The 14715-nt window shown below is 31.4% G+C and overlaps 3 protein-coding genes across 4 annotated transcripts in view; 2 read left to right on the top strand and 1 right to left on the bottom strand.

The window, feature by feature from the left end:
• LOC108757116 (transmembrane protein 205) overlaps positions 1-9628 on the top strand; it is a 12684-nt gene extending 3056 nt beyond the window's left edge. Inside the window, exons 2-4 of the mRNA XM_018501484.1 lie at positions 7961-8154; positions 8290-8453; positions 8631-9628. Of these exons, the coding sequence (XP_018356986.1) occupies positions 7961-8154; positions 8290-8453; positions 8631-8918 (646 nt within the window). The 3' untranslated portion in view covers positions 8919-9628. The remainder of the gene's footprint in view (positions 1-7960; positions 8155-8289; positions 8454-8630) is intronic.
• A 782-nt stretch (positions 9629-10410) lies between these two features.
• LOC108757092 (DDB1- and CUL4-associated factor 7) lies at positions 10411-13522 on the bottom strand. 2 transcript variants are annotated; one of them, XM_018501424.1, is made up of 5 exons: positions 13449-13522; positions 13147-13339; positions 12608-12881; positions 11658-12219; positions 10411-11091 (listed from the first exon to the last, which is right to left on the bottom strand). In XM_018501424.1, exons 3-5 carry the CDS (start codon positions 12858-12860, stop codon positions 10857-10859), a joined length of 1050 nt encoding a protein of 349 aa, XP_018356926.1. In that variant the 5' UTR covers positions 12861-12881; positions 13147-13339; positions 13449-13522; the 3' UTR covers positions 10411-10856. The 2 variants fall into 2 exon arrangements, with proteins under 2 accessions (XP_018356926.1, XP_018356927.1); XM_018501425.1 differs by having other exon boundaries at positions 12608-12878; positions 13147-13516.
• An 866-nt stretch (positions 13523-14388) lies between these two features.
• The window catches only part of LOC108757146 (N-terminal kinase-like protein), a 5872-nt gene continuing 5545 nt past the window's right edge, over positions 14389-14715 (top strand). The window contains exon 1 of the mRNA XM_018501555.1: positions 14389-14566. The gene's annotated coding sequence lies outside the window, so the exon portion shown is untranslated. The remainder of the gene's footprint in view (positions 14567-14715) is intronic.

Here is a 14715-nt window from a genome sequence, read left to right as displayed (position 1 = left end):
ATATAACGGTAAAGCGCGCAAAAAACTTTTTATCAATCGCGATCAAAGCATCCCATAATCGCCTTTGTATTTAATGGAACGAGACGTTTGGGGTTTAAAAAAAAAGATTAAATTATCCTTGACTCTTACTACGAAAACTTTATTATAATTATTTTAATTTTTTATGCACATTTGCATAAAAATAAAAATCTGGAATTAAAGAAATTTCTATTTATATTATTATAATTATTTTAATTTCTTGTATGCACATTTGCATACTGCACATAAAATACTAAAATCTGGAATTACATAAAGATATTTCTATTTTTATACATTACATGCTTTCGCTAAAGATCTTCAAATATTGCAAACAGCGTACTATTTTCAGAGTTTCCTAATATCTCGTAAGTGATTTTTCTCCAAGGTTCTCTTCGCATTTTCTAGATATTTTTAAAACAATCTGACAATGAGTTTTGAGCGCAACTTTAAAAAAATGAAAAAGTTTTACGATTCCCTCAATTTTTTTAACTTTAATAAAAAGATGAACATTGATAATGCTCCAATAACATCCCAGGCATATTTTTTCCGAATATCCAGTAATAGTAACCACTAATGGTAACATCAATGTTATAATTTCACACTCAACAAATAAATGTAATATGTAATATAACATATGTTCAGGGATGGGAAGTAAGTAACGATGTGAAATTATAACATTGATGTGTTGGTGTTTACTGTTCCTTATGTAACTGAGAGGGATTGCGTGATCGAGTAAGAATCCTTCTGTCGATCACCACATTGTCCCGGGCGTTAACACTAGGCGTCCATAATTAGTCAATTATTAAGTATGTGATTATATGTCTGCGGCGTGTCTCGTGCAAGAGCGCAATGACTGCGTCTGCCACGTCATATATTCTCTACGGAAAATGTAAAGACGTGCGAATAATGCAGCCTTGGAAAGGTCGTGCGTGTGAACAATGCATGGAATGAATTTTTTTCGCTTTTCCTCCGAGGTCTCTCATCGATCTTCTTTCTTTATCGCGTACCACATTCTCTTAGAATTTATTTATATTTCATAGGTATTTCTTTTATATCCCGCATTTTTAAAAGATAAAATTATACCTTTATAAATATAGCACCTTTAATGAGATGTTCTTTTTTTATTTTCACTAAAGTGCTTTATTTTATATCATTGCTATATATTGCAATTATATTTTATTACAAAGATGCGTATATATTTGGTGCAAGAACACAGGTACATGATTTCTATTATGTAATGATTGTTCCATGATTTAATGGTTGCAATGATTTAGTAGGAGATTAAATTTTTTGCTGAGTTTTATTTATCCTCGATGAACCAGGCTGCCCTGGCAAAAATTTTTCTTAGAATTTTTTAGAATTTCTGAATAAATAAACGTTCGTATTTTTTAGAACTCTTTAGAACTTGCATAATTTTATAACTTTTTTGAAAATTTCTCAGATTTTTTTGTACAATATTTATTACACAAATTGGAACATTTTTCAGAAATATATATCATCAAGAAAGTCTACATATTTTAGAATCTTTTATCTGAATTATTCTAAGATTTCTCATTACATTTCCGAAGAAAATTGATAAATTTTGCAGAAATGTTTATAAATATATAATATAAAAAATTCTCAAAAATCTTACGAAGTATGAGAATTTTTTCACCAAGGTTCTTTTATTTTAGAAATACGTATAATTTAGTGCTAGAATACAGTTATATGATTTCCACCGTGTAATGATCATCCAAATGCAATTCAGTAGCAGATTAAATTTCTTCCTGTGTTTCATCATATTAATCGTTACATCGTAAATTATCATTTTTTTCAATAATATACATAATGCGTGCACTTTTCGCACGCCAGGCGTCAGTAATTCTTGTTTGCACAGCATAATGGAAGATAATGGACTTCCTTTCGCACTCTCTGGAATTGCATACGTGCGCATTCTTGGGACTGGTAACACAACTCCAATAAAAAGATATAATTACAGACTCCGAGTGTGTCGGGCGGCCGCAGAAACTCGTTCGTGCTACAAAGGCGTGGGGAAATATCTTGTCGCGGACGTTCTTTATTAAAAGGCCCGATCCTTTGATCGATTATCCTAGCGTCTCGAAAATGCATCCTTGAAATCGTTTAATCATCTTTAATAATTACTTTCGCGAAATTAATACGATGACGGTATTTTGTATGTCAATCGGCCGATCAAAAAGAGATTATCTTATATTTATATATTACACATTATACATTTTCAAGAATATTATTATTATTATTAGATGCTATTATTATTATTATTAGATGCTATTATTATTATTATAATTAGATGTCGTGTATACATACGAATTACTCCGTTAAAACAAAATTGTGTTATAATTGTTTTCCATTTCTACACGAGTCTACTTAACGATCTGATATTATCAGTATACTAGTAATAACTGATAATTTGATAACACACTTTTGATAACACAATTGACAAAGTCTCAAGGATTTCTATTTATAGAAATTTCATTCTAAGCGAACAAACGAGTTTAGGAGGATTTCTATCGGGAGACTTGCTCAACAAGCGTTCTACTTGTCGCGTTGAACGTGCAGTTGGCTGTTCGCCAAGTTGTTCGACATCTTTTGCATCTCCAAAGAATCTGCAAATGAAGCTTGACTAAACGACTTTGTTCGTTTTGCAATGTTCCATTATGCCGCGCAGCCGGTTTGTCCATTAAGAGCACGTCACTGCATGATGGATACTTATCATCTTTCTTCTTTTTAAACTACAAACTATTCGTTTATTATATAATCTACCAGTTATTTTACTCCTATTCGATTATAATAAAGTTAATAAATGAATTATATAGTATTAATTCTTAATATAATTCATCAATTATATAATTCATTTATTAACTTTATTATAATAATATTAATTCTTTGAAACTGATGGTTGGGTTTAGTGCATTCACAATTATAAATTTTATTGTCGAACAGTCAAAGAATTCAAATTTCTAATGTGTCATCTGCAAATTTGAATTATTTTTATTAATTAATATTCGTTCCTTTTATACGAGTTGTGTCATTTTAATTCCTTGAAACTAATTGATGTCTTCTAAATAACATAAATTAAATAAGCTTTACAGATCCGACATCAAATATTGCAAATTTTTAGCATCAGATCTCCGAAAGATTAATAATTAATTTATTATTATTAATAATTTATTAATTTATTATTAATTAATAATTTATATAGCCTGACTTGAGTAGCCTGAGCGGAAAATTTTCAATGATTAGCAACATTTTACGTTTTCCTTTTTTTGCGTTTTTTTAATGTCTTTTTAATTTCTTCCATATTACATTAAAATTGATTTAACATACATGTTCATCTACACAGAAAAATCATATTCTTGGCAACTACAAAGTTAAAAGAGTTGTACCTTGAGATTAACGCGACAATGTTCAACAACGATAAAACAAATTGAGACTCCAGATACAAGTTCGTGTATAGAGATTTGCGCATATCACCGCGCGTCATTAATAAAATCAGAAAGGACTGATTTTGCTGGATCGGCCGCGAATCCAAGCGGCGGATCGTTCGTGCCTTCTCGCACGTTTCCCGGTGCCACTTGACAATGCCTGGCTCGGCCTGGTGCACCTACACGTGAATACACGCACACGCATAGGTGCGTCCGGCACGTCGAATTACGGTCGTGTATCCGGACCTACGACCCCCGACTCTCTCTTTTACCGATCCTCTGTCGCGGAACGGAAAGTTATTTTAAACTGGGAAGAGAGCTTCCGTCTTCCTCCTCATCAACGAAGTAAAAAATGGGAAAAATCAGAAAGTAGACAATAGAAGTTAAGAAAATAGAAGAAAGTTAATAAATGAGAGGAAAGGTAAATATGCAGTAAAAAATGGCGAATGCACATTTGTTTAAAATCAGAAAGGAAAGAGTGTAACGTATAATGTGTGTGTATATGGTTATAAAAAATATCTGAGATTTTTCTAATATGAGCTGCGAGAAGAGAAAGTAACAGAAAATAGAATTGCACAGAAAGAACGTTATGTTGAAGTATCCAGCCTAAAAATTTAGCCAGATACAGATCTGAAAATAATTTCGTTCGAATATCAAAATAATTATGTATAGAACATTCAAGCAATCAGCTTGCTACTCAGCTGACATCAATTAAAAGTAACATATATAACATCTGTATCTGTAACTGTCATGTGATACCATGTATTATATTCAGGGGTGGGTCGTGCTAAGTATAATAATTAAAAAGATAAAAGTTAAGTTAAAAAGTTAAAAAATTAATTAATTTTAACTTAACTTAGTTACATTTTAGACTCTTAACTTTTTAACTTAATTTAATTATTTTATCAGTAACTATTAACTTTTAATTTGAATTTTTTGAGATCAATCCTTAGATACAATGCGAGAGGCTAATGAGTATATAATTTAATTTTATATTGTATAATCGTTATTTGTGAAAAATAACCAGATTCTTTAATAAATAAGCTGTAAGAAAGGAAAAATACGAAAAGTTATGTAAAATAGTCAACTTTTCTTTTTTTTTCTGCTTGTTCGTTCGAACCAAATTTAACTTTTAACTTTTTAATTACTTTTTTTATTACTTAACTTTTAATTTAATTAATTTTATTATGGATTAACTTATATTTTAATTAAATTAAATTTTTAAAGTTATTGACTTTAATTTAATTTAGTTAAAAAAAAAAGTTAATTTACCTAACCCTGATTATATTACATTTATATTGTTGAGTGCGAAATTATATCATAGAAATATTTTTTTTTAGTTGCAATCGACTGAGTAGAATATAAAAATTTTGCGGCATTGCTCATTATGACTTGAGCTTTCTACATAATTATTTTGATGGTTTATCGAAATTATTTTCAAATTAATATCTATATTAAAAGTTTTAAATATGGCAGCAAAATTTTTCATGAAAGCTTTATAGAAGATTATAATATCTCATTATCGCCAATCAACTCCGTATCATCGAGACATCTGTACTGAAACATACATTTTGCATTACTGTGCGCTTATTAACATCGATGAAAAATCTAAGAAACAAAAAGATATATTTTTTATATGTGTTCAACGAGATTTGTCTTCCAATCCAACACATCCAGAACACACAAAAGGAACAATAAAAAATTAACTGACTTTATTTTGATCTTTAACATCAATAAGCAGTCAAATTTTGTAACCAAAAATCATCATTCTGCCTTTTATATCAGAATGATATCAAAATAAAATTATTTGGTTTTCTTTTGATTTGTGTTCCTATGGGTAAACGTGACGCAAAATGCTTGGTAAGCAAAAATTTTCGCTTCGTGCGCATCCGTTCGTGTCGAAATTTCAATTTGGTAATCTTGAGAAGACAGCTGTGAGAAATTCACGAATAAGCGCGAATTTCCGTTTTGATTGACCTCGTGATGATTAATCAACACTTCAAGGAAATTGGCGATTAATGCGATCACGCGCGTCGTATTGTCACAGATGGTTTTTATTGAGTCGATCGAGATTTAATTATCATTGGACTAAATTTCTCTCTCGGCAAGTACACCCCTCGTGATTTATTCGCAAACATGAAATTAGTCCAAGGATGAAACACGCTTTATATTTATTGGCGGCTCTTTTAATTGGTTAACGAAAGAGAAGTAATTTTTCTCGTGAACACATTTCTCTCATTTATCTCACGCAATATTGTTGCTATTGCGCAAATTATACGCCTCCAAAGATTATTTAGGTATATAATGACACGCAAACTTATTGAGACTACGACTTGCGTCTGAAATTTCGCAAATGCTCGACGTCAGTCGTTACAGAGAAAAAGACAATTATACAAGTTTTGTATGTAAAATTAATATACATAATTGAATAAACTTTATAGTTATTGCAATTATAAAATAGTTTATTCAATTATATATATATATATATATACACATATGTGCATTAATTGTACATATAAAATTTGTGTAATCGCCATCACTACATTGAAAGAAAAGATTGGCTGCTGTTGGAAATTAGATGATAAAATATGATATAGTATTTTTAATTGATTGCAGCAGCCAATTTTTTGTTGCAGCAGCCAATCTTTTTAATGTATGTCTTTTTCTCTGCAACGATTAACGGTGAGTACTTGCGAAATTTTAGACATAAATCACCTTTATAATTATTACCACCATATTTTTCTCTAAGTGTGGACTGCGCGAATAAAAAAAACGCGATGCAAGTTTCGCGATGTTGAGAACACAATTGTTTGTTACACGATTGATGAACAAACAGAGATGATTAAATCTGATTAAGTCTGATTAAGTCTTATGATTAAGTTGTCATAAACGATAATTTCATGCTGAACTGTCATGCTAAACTGCATTTAGTTATACATGGATCAAGTAAGTCATGTATTAATTTTTGTAACTAGCAATTATTTTACAAAATAAAAGTTACATAGAAAACTGAATGGAATTATCTTAAATATAGTTTTCGTTTTCTATAAAACGTAAATTTAAAATACAATACGTATTTCGCTTTTTAGGAAACACAAAGAAATTATTGGAAACATACGTTTATGATTGCAAAAAGCAGGACATCGTCTCGACCAGTGTCGTTTTTCATAAATTATATGCAAGACACTTCGGAGAATTTCGAGAAAGGATCACGTACGCGCGTGCACATACGTATGCATATATGTACGTAAAGGAATTATTCGTTTTTTATCATTTTTAATGTATGCCACAGGCAACATGCGAATCTCAGCAGGAAGCGTCAGATGAAATTTAATAACGAGTTTACCAGCTTCCCAAGTTGCCTTTTTAACATTCGGATCATATAAATCGTGGAATATAAATGATGTTAATTACATATTCTGCTCGTGTGATACTTGCTCATGTAATCTTAAAATAGTTCTTTATATCTTTATTTTTTATATCTTGTGTGTCGCACCAAACCGATAACAATCCTGGTAAAATAAATTCTTATATCATCTCATAATATTTTGAAGAAATTGTCATATTTGAAATTTATGAAAATTTCTTAAAAAAATGTCTTAAACTTTTTCAAGTTTTAAGTCTTGAAACATTTCAGAATTCACATATATATATAAGAGTTCTAAAAAAAGATCAATTTTCTTAGCATTTTTTAAAAGTTGTAGTTCGTATAAAAAAATCTAAGATATTTTCTAAAAAGTTATAAGTTATACAACAATTCTGATAATTACATAAGAATTCTGAAAAATTATATGAAGAATTTTAAGAAAAATATTCACCAGAAAATCGATATAATAATTAAAGTAAAAGATATACTCGTATATATGATGTAGTATTTTACATATGAGTTCTTCAGTTCGTTTTAGAACGAGATACAGATGAATCTATATAGACGTTGATCACGATTGCTTATATTAGCAATGAAGGCGCGGAACATTCCTAAGCGCCTTCAATCTCGACGATTTTATTTGACTTTGACGTCATATGCATAAATCAACGCTAAGTGATGCGCGCTACCAGATTATCTAACATAGTTGCACGTAACGAAAATTGTCCCGGTCGTTGTACCGCACGTATCTCACAAAAATTGTCTTAGGTTTATCAGCGATAACAATGAACGAGAAGAGATCTGACATCATTAAATCTAAATTGTGTATATAGTGATAGAAATTTTTACAGTTTTTATGTATTTCATTTTTTCAATTTCTTAATTTATTTTTTATTACAATTTATATTAATCGACCGTAAATATTCTTCATTATTTGTTGCAAAACTATCTTTAGTATCTACTTTCTTTAATTTTGATGTTTAATAAATTAGTTTTTATTTCTTGAGCTAACGATTTACTTTTTACTTCTATCACTTTTATTATAATTTTCTTCAATTGACTTATTCATAAAACTGTTTCAAAATCAGGAGATCAAGAATCTGTGATTGAATCTGTAATTGTCATTTTGCAGGATCCTCTTTTACACGACACAGCCCGCACATGTAATCATGATCGCCGCAGTCTTATTCGTTACATCGGTTCTTTTCCCAATCAAAGAACGAGTACAAAGCTCTAATCATTCTTACTCAAGAATGATGTCCTTTATTTATCTCACATCCTTCGTTATACACTTTGGTGCTCAAATTTGGATGACTTTTGTATCCGGTACGTATATAATTAAAAAAATATATTGAATATAGTTTTAATAAAACGATATATAAAAGGAAGTCTCGTGATCTATTTTTATAATTGATTTAAATTGACTTTCTCTGAAATAATAGTTGTACCATTTATTCGCAGGTCTGTCTTTATACTTTGCACTGCCACGACATGCATTCGGTGAAGTGCAGCGCGTTCTATTTCCAAGATACTTTACGATTAACGCGTGTTTAAGTCTTATCACGCTCCTCATATTTGTTAAGCATCATCCTACACATACATGGGACTCTGAAATTGCCGTTCAGGTATATAAATAATGCCTTAAAATATTTAAAAGATAAGATACTTTAATTTAATTAGATATAATTTAATTTTTTCTGAAACGCGTAAATAATTCGTTTTATCTTAAATAAAAATTAATTAAATTAATAAATTTAATAAATTCTCAGAAAAGGTAAAAGTGAAATTTGTGTTACGTGCAGGTTGGCGCAATGTCCGGAGCCTTTTTCCTAGAATTACTGATACGCCTCTACCTGACACCTCCGCTTCTCCAGCTGATCGTGCAGAAGAATAACTTCGAACGCGCTGCGGGCGTTGGTAATGAGATAGGCCGTCACAATCCTGGACCGCTCAAAAACTGTACGCATTACATGAAGATCCATCGAGCGTTTCGTCGAGTACATGTATGCATAGCTATGGGAAACATGCTCACTATGGCATGCACGGTACTTCATCTCTATTATATAGCGAGCAAGTTATGCGCTTTGTAAGAATAATTCCAATCAAAAAATTTATATATATGCATTTTTTTCGTGAGCTCAAAAAAGTTCTCGAAAAGAATATAGAATCTAGAAAATAATTTTGAGAAAAGCGTTGGTAGTAAGTACGTTAGTACGTGTCTCGTATGATAACGAAAGTTTAAATGCATCGGAATATTCAAAACCTGGTGCAAGATGTGATTTTTCCTGCCATTAAAATTAATTGCAAAAGACTGTATAACGAGTCTTTCAGTGCAGCTGCCTTGAATTTTAAACCTCGAATATATCGAGGTATATTGGTGTACCTTGTACTCAGTAATCTGAACTTACTCTATGTTAAAATAGAGCAAGTATTCAGAAGGCTATAATAGGTTTTATTTGCATAATGTAAGTCACGCCGACTTATCCTCAGAACGCTAGCCAATTCAGAAGAGAATCAAGCTGAAGCGAAGGTAAAAGACCAGTTTTAATACTTCTCATAAATATGATCTGCTTACAATTCGTAGTGCTGTATAAATTATTGCTGAAAGTAGTGCGAAGCGCGTGCATGTAATTTGCGAGAATGTCTAGAGATTGAGTGGACATAATTTATTCATCAGCACGAAGCGATCGAAGCTTTTATGTAAATAATATATATCTCATATGAAACTATATCGATTCATTTGTATCTGTGTATGACTTGAAATAGATATAAAATATTTTTATACATGTAATTTATATAAGCTTTTATATAAGCTTTAAGGCATGAATTCTTGCCAAAGCATATTTCTTTTATTATATCGGCGTGAGAATAATAATTAAATTCTTGCACTAAAAATGTATTAATAACTAGATCAAAGTATCTTATTTGCGATAGATAGTCGTGACTTGCTGCTTAATAACACTTCAAATTTTTTTGAAAAAAGAATATCGAATTGTTACGCGATTTTAAAATAATTATTACATTGGACGCAATAAAAATATATTTACTCTGTATCAGAGTCAATGATATTTATTGAAATTGCACACTAAAAAAATCGTATAGATATAAATGTAGTAGTGACATGAACTGAAGGAATAAATCACTTTATATCGAGTGAATTATAGGCTCATACATATACGGAGCTCATTACTGTAAATAACTGCATTCTATTCATTTAACATTTGTAAATTATGATATCTCATATAACAATATATGAGTATATAACCTTTTTTTATAATTTTTAGTCTATTAATTATTGATATACCTTCCCATAAATATCAACTCTAATCGAATATTTATGTAATACATCTTAAATTGCCAATGAATATTATATGATATAAATTAAATTGGAAGTTTAATATTCCTATCAATGACAATATAATCGTCGAGTATGCAGTATATTCGCACGATGTCATTATGATATAATAACTTCACATATAAAAAATTTACATCTATATAAAAATCTGTACATTACATACTAATAATTGCAATCACACGATCACATTCTATGAATTAATTAACGCTACAATCTAATGACCCAATCTGATTGTTCTAATAATCATTTTTTCTTGCATATATCTAACTATATGTAACTTAAGAGTGACATTTAAAATGACTGATGCATAATTAATTACATATAATGATTTAAGTATCAATAACTGAGAAACCTTAATACTGAGCAATTTCCAACAAGAGACACCGTGAATCTTTTCATTCTTGTTTAACAAATAACAAAGCCGAAATGATTCACTATGTTACATTGTGTCATCTATGTCTTTTGTTGAAAGAAAAATGTTCACTATTATGTTTATAATATTTCTATAAACATATGTACAATTGTGAAACGCATTAAATAAAATGTTTTATAGTTATTGTTTCTAAAACAAGCTATATATGTCTATTATATTAATAATAAAAAAGACATTCTAATAGCAACATTCTCTCGAATATCTCGAGATGAAATAAATGCGTTTCAGTAAAGAAGACAATTATACTCGAAGAATCTCTGCCGCTTTATTGTAACAAATGGCTATCCAATCGGGTTGCGTGGCACCCCATTGAATTTGATTGACCTCGCCTTCTGCGGCGGTATAAGCGAGTATAGGATCCTCTATTGCTCTTGGCATTTGCTGTATATCCCAGATTAAAGCCTGATGATCATCACCGGCTGTGCAAATGTGACAAGATGAATGCGGGGCCCAGGCTATTCCGTTAACACTGGCCCTGTAAAATTAAAAGGAAAGAAATTAGTCAAAAAAATTTCTTAATCTTCCAAAGTTGATGACATGATCAAAATAGACCAGAATTTACTGGACCCATTTAATTATAGTCTTCCTATATAATACAGATTTTTATGAGTAAAAATAATTCAGCGAACTGATGTTAAGATAAAAAATACATTATATTCAAATTTACTACTATTATGTAGTTCTCTTAATTCTTGTATCTATTACTGTAGTAATTGCTATTTTATATAAAAATGTTAAATAATTTAATTTTCTTTTTTTTGTCACATCTGCAAATTTGAATTATTTTTATAAAAATAAACACTTAGCTTATTCTTTCTATTATACGAGTTATGTTATTTAAGTGCTTTGAAATTAATTAGTGTCTTTTAATCAACATAAATTAAATGGGTTTCGCAGAGTCAGTATGAGTAACTGTGTTAGATTTTGACGTTAGCTTCGGAAAAAAGAAATTCAATATTACAAATATTTCTAGCATTATAATATTAACTTGTATATTATATTGTATATATAAATAATAATATTAAATCATTTTATATTGACCTGTGATTATTCAATCTTGCGACTGGCGTGCACGGTACTCGAACATCTAGAATGATGACTTCGCAAGCGTCCATCGCTACAGTAGCGAGATAATTAGGATCCTGCTTGTTCCACGCTAATCGCAACAACGGAGTGTGCTGCGGATCCTCATAGATAATTGTCGAATGCTCCAAGTGTCGTAGATCAAACATCCTCACGGATCCATCAGCACCGACAGAGGCGAACATGTCGCGGCCACCTCCGGCACGACTGAACGCGATATCATATACTTCCTTGTCGTGTGCAATCAATTGCGTTTTCACATGACCGGTGACCGCTGACAAGTTTGAGACTCGACCCATAGGCTGCCCTGTCTCCAGTCCCCAAATTGTACAAGTGGTATCGATGCTGGAAGTTCCGATTAGATTGGGATCCACTTCGTTCCAGTCGAAAGATGTAAGCGGTGCACAGAAATCTGAGTTCTTATTATTATTCAGGACACACTCCAAACGAGTCTCAGGTTCTGCAGCACGCCATACTCTCAGATAATCACCGGATGTGGCAAGAAGATCAGGAAGTTGACCTGGTAAGAATTTTATTTATTAAGTAGTGCAGCACAGCATAGCTACTTTATAATCTCACTACTTTATAATTAAATCACTTTGAAATTTTAGTGTTAGTCTGACCATCTGACTGTTCATCTGCAAAATTTCTCAGAAACGACTTAACTTTTTCGAATTCTGTTTATAGATATGCAATAGATATCTAAGGACCTTAATCTATCAAGCAAAATATAAAATCAGTTGCTTACAAGGAGATAAGAAGATTAAAGGTCGAGATCAATGAAATTCTTCTATTAGTTATAGATTTTTTGCTGCACAGTTATATTTTTAGTTACATCCATTGCAAAGAATTTATTTGATTATTGACATAAAAATCGCAAGAAAATTGAATGTATATATAATAAGTACCTTTGCTGTCAGGGATCCACATAATTTTTGTAGTAGGATAAGGATGGTCAAATGTACTTTTAGCACTGAATTCAGATGTTTCTTCATCTAGTGAAACAATTTGTACTTTGTTATTGTACTCCTCTACAAAGCTTCCCAGTGCTAGACGAAATCTCTTGTCAGGCCTTACCGACCAGTTCATACTGTACAATGGCCATGGCGCCTCGTACTTGTAGATTTCTTTTCGTTTTGGTGGTATGGTATGCATAGCCATGATGCCCTGATATTCCTGCTTCTGTTGGACCAAATATCATTTGACATTAATTTAACAGAAATATTTCGATAAAAAAGAAAACTTCTTTTATAGGAATTCTTTTATAGGAAGAAAAATATAAAATGTATCAGTAATACAAATTCAATTTGCTTATTCTTAAGAGATAGAAAAAAAATAACAGCAAAGCCAATTGACAAGCATAAGGATAAAAAATATAATTTATATGTAAATTTATTAATGCAAATTAAAATGTTAATACAATTGATGAAAAAATTTATCTACTAACCTGATAATTGTATATTACACGAAATTGATCACCACGAATAATCTGACTGCCAAGAAATTAAATCTTTATGACCATCATATCGCTGGGAAAAATAAGATCAAACATAAAGAATCCACATATACGTCGCGTCTACAATAAAAACCACAGAAGGTCGAATGAAGAAAGTTGTTCGATAAACGCCGTAGCTAATATTCTGAAAATAAAATGACGTCCTTTCAGATATCAACTGCAAGCGACTGTTGAAATCATTTAAATTCTTTCTCGAATTAATTGCAGTTTCCTCTATTTATGAAAAAATGTACCGAATCTCATAAATAATATAATGTTTTACAGTTTCATAAACAATACGACCTACGACACTGTCACTATTGGTCACTATGCCCAATGTGGCCAACTGTGGCAGTGTGCATTCCACAGAATACATCATGGTGGAAGCAGAGAGAACTTAAAAGGAGCTATGCCGGCTTTTTTTCCCTATTGAACTGACCCATTTACTTTCGATGATACGATATTTCATCGATAGTATCAGAAAATCTATGTAGTCATGTAATTCCCAAGCTGAAAATGGATGTACTAGCAGTAAGTAATGTATGGACGATTTCGACAGTAACAGGAGAAAAGCCGGCATGTGTGGAACTTCTCTCTCTTAGGTTTCTCTCTGATAGAGATGGGTGCTTTCCATTTAATATTTTAATGACACAAGTCGACACAAGAAGTCGTTCCATCCTTGACATTCAGAGAGTGACGAAGATAGAACGATACTTGCGTCGTCAAATGGAAAGCACCCATAATCGATTATTCTTCTCATATTCGATTGTGATCAATTTCTTAAGAAGACTTAAGGTATGTACGGACTTTACGGATGTATATCAATTACCCACATCACTGATGGGATAATTTCAAATAATGTAATCTCATTGGTGAAATAATGAAAAATTACTAGGAATAGACCAATGTGGTGTGTGCAATTGAACTGCAATGAGGCTGCACACTTAGTAATTTTTAATAATTTTCAGCATAATTGAATTTAACGTATTACAACTGTATATTATTAGGAATATACATTATATGCGCTTCTCAGAGAAGCCAGAAAAGAAGTTGGAGATTTAAAGCAACCAATTTACGTGAATTCACGCGAACTGGAATTGCTGGAAATGGCTGGAAACACCACGCTGGTGGTGGAATCCAATTGTCTAAAAAAAGGATCGATATTTCGCCGTCTCTATATTCGTTTCTCTCTCTCTATTTTCCTCCCTCATTGCCATCATTAATGACAAAACTCATTTCGAGCGCGAAAATAGACAGAATTGGAGGGAACGCCTAAAACACAACTCAAAAACGTATCTGAGAACGTACGGATTGAATCTACGTTAAAATGACGTGTTGTGCGTTATCGCGCGTGTCGTCATATGAATTTAAGGTGCGATTTTCTCAATCCGTTTAATATTTCTGACAGGAGGAATCGAAGGGTAACTACTTCGATATAATCGAGAAAATAACCGAGACTGAGTAAATAAGGGAAACAAATTCTTTCATGTACTCGTGAATAAGCACGGGTATAAGTATATA

The sequence above is a fragment of the Trachymyrmex septentrionalis genome, unplaced genomic scaffold (assembly GCF_001594115.1).
Source record: "Trachymyrmex septentrionalis isolate Tsep2-gDNA-1 unplaced genomic scaffold, Tsep1.0 scaffold132, whole genome shotgun sequence".
Taxonomy (NCBI): domain Eukaryota; kingdom Metazoa; phylum Arthropoda; class Insecta; order Hymenoptera; family Formicidae; genus Trachymyrmex; species Trachymyrmex septentrionalis.
Note: the sequence above shows the minus strand (reverse complement) of the source record. Positions and strands in the feature narration are given on the sequence as shown.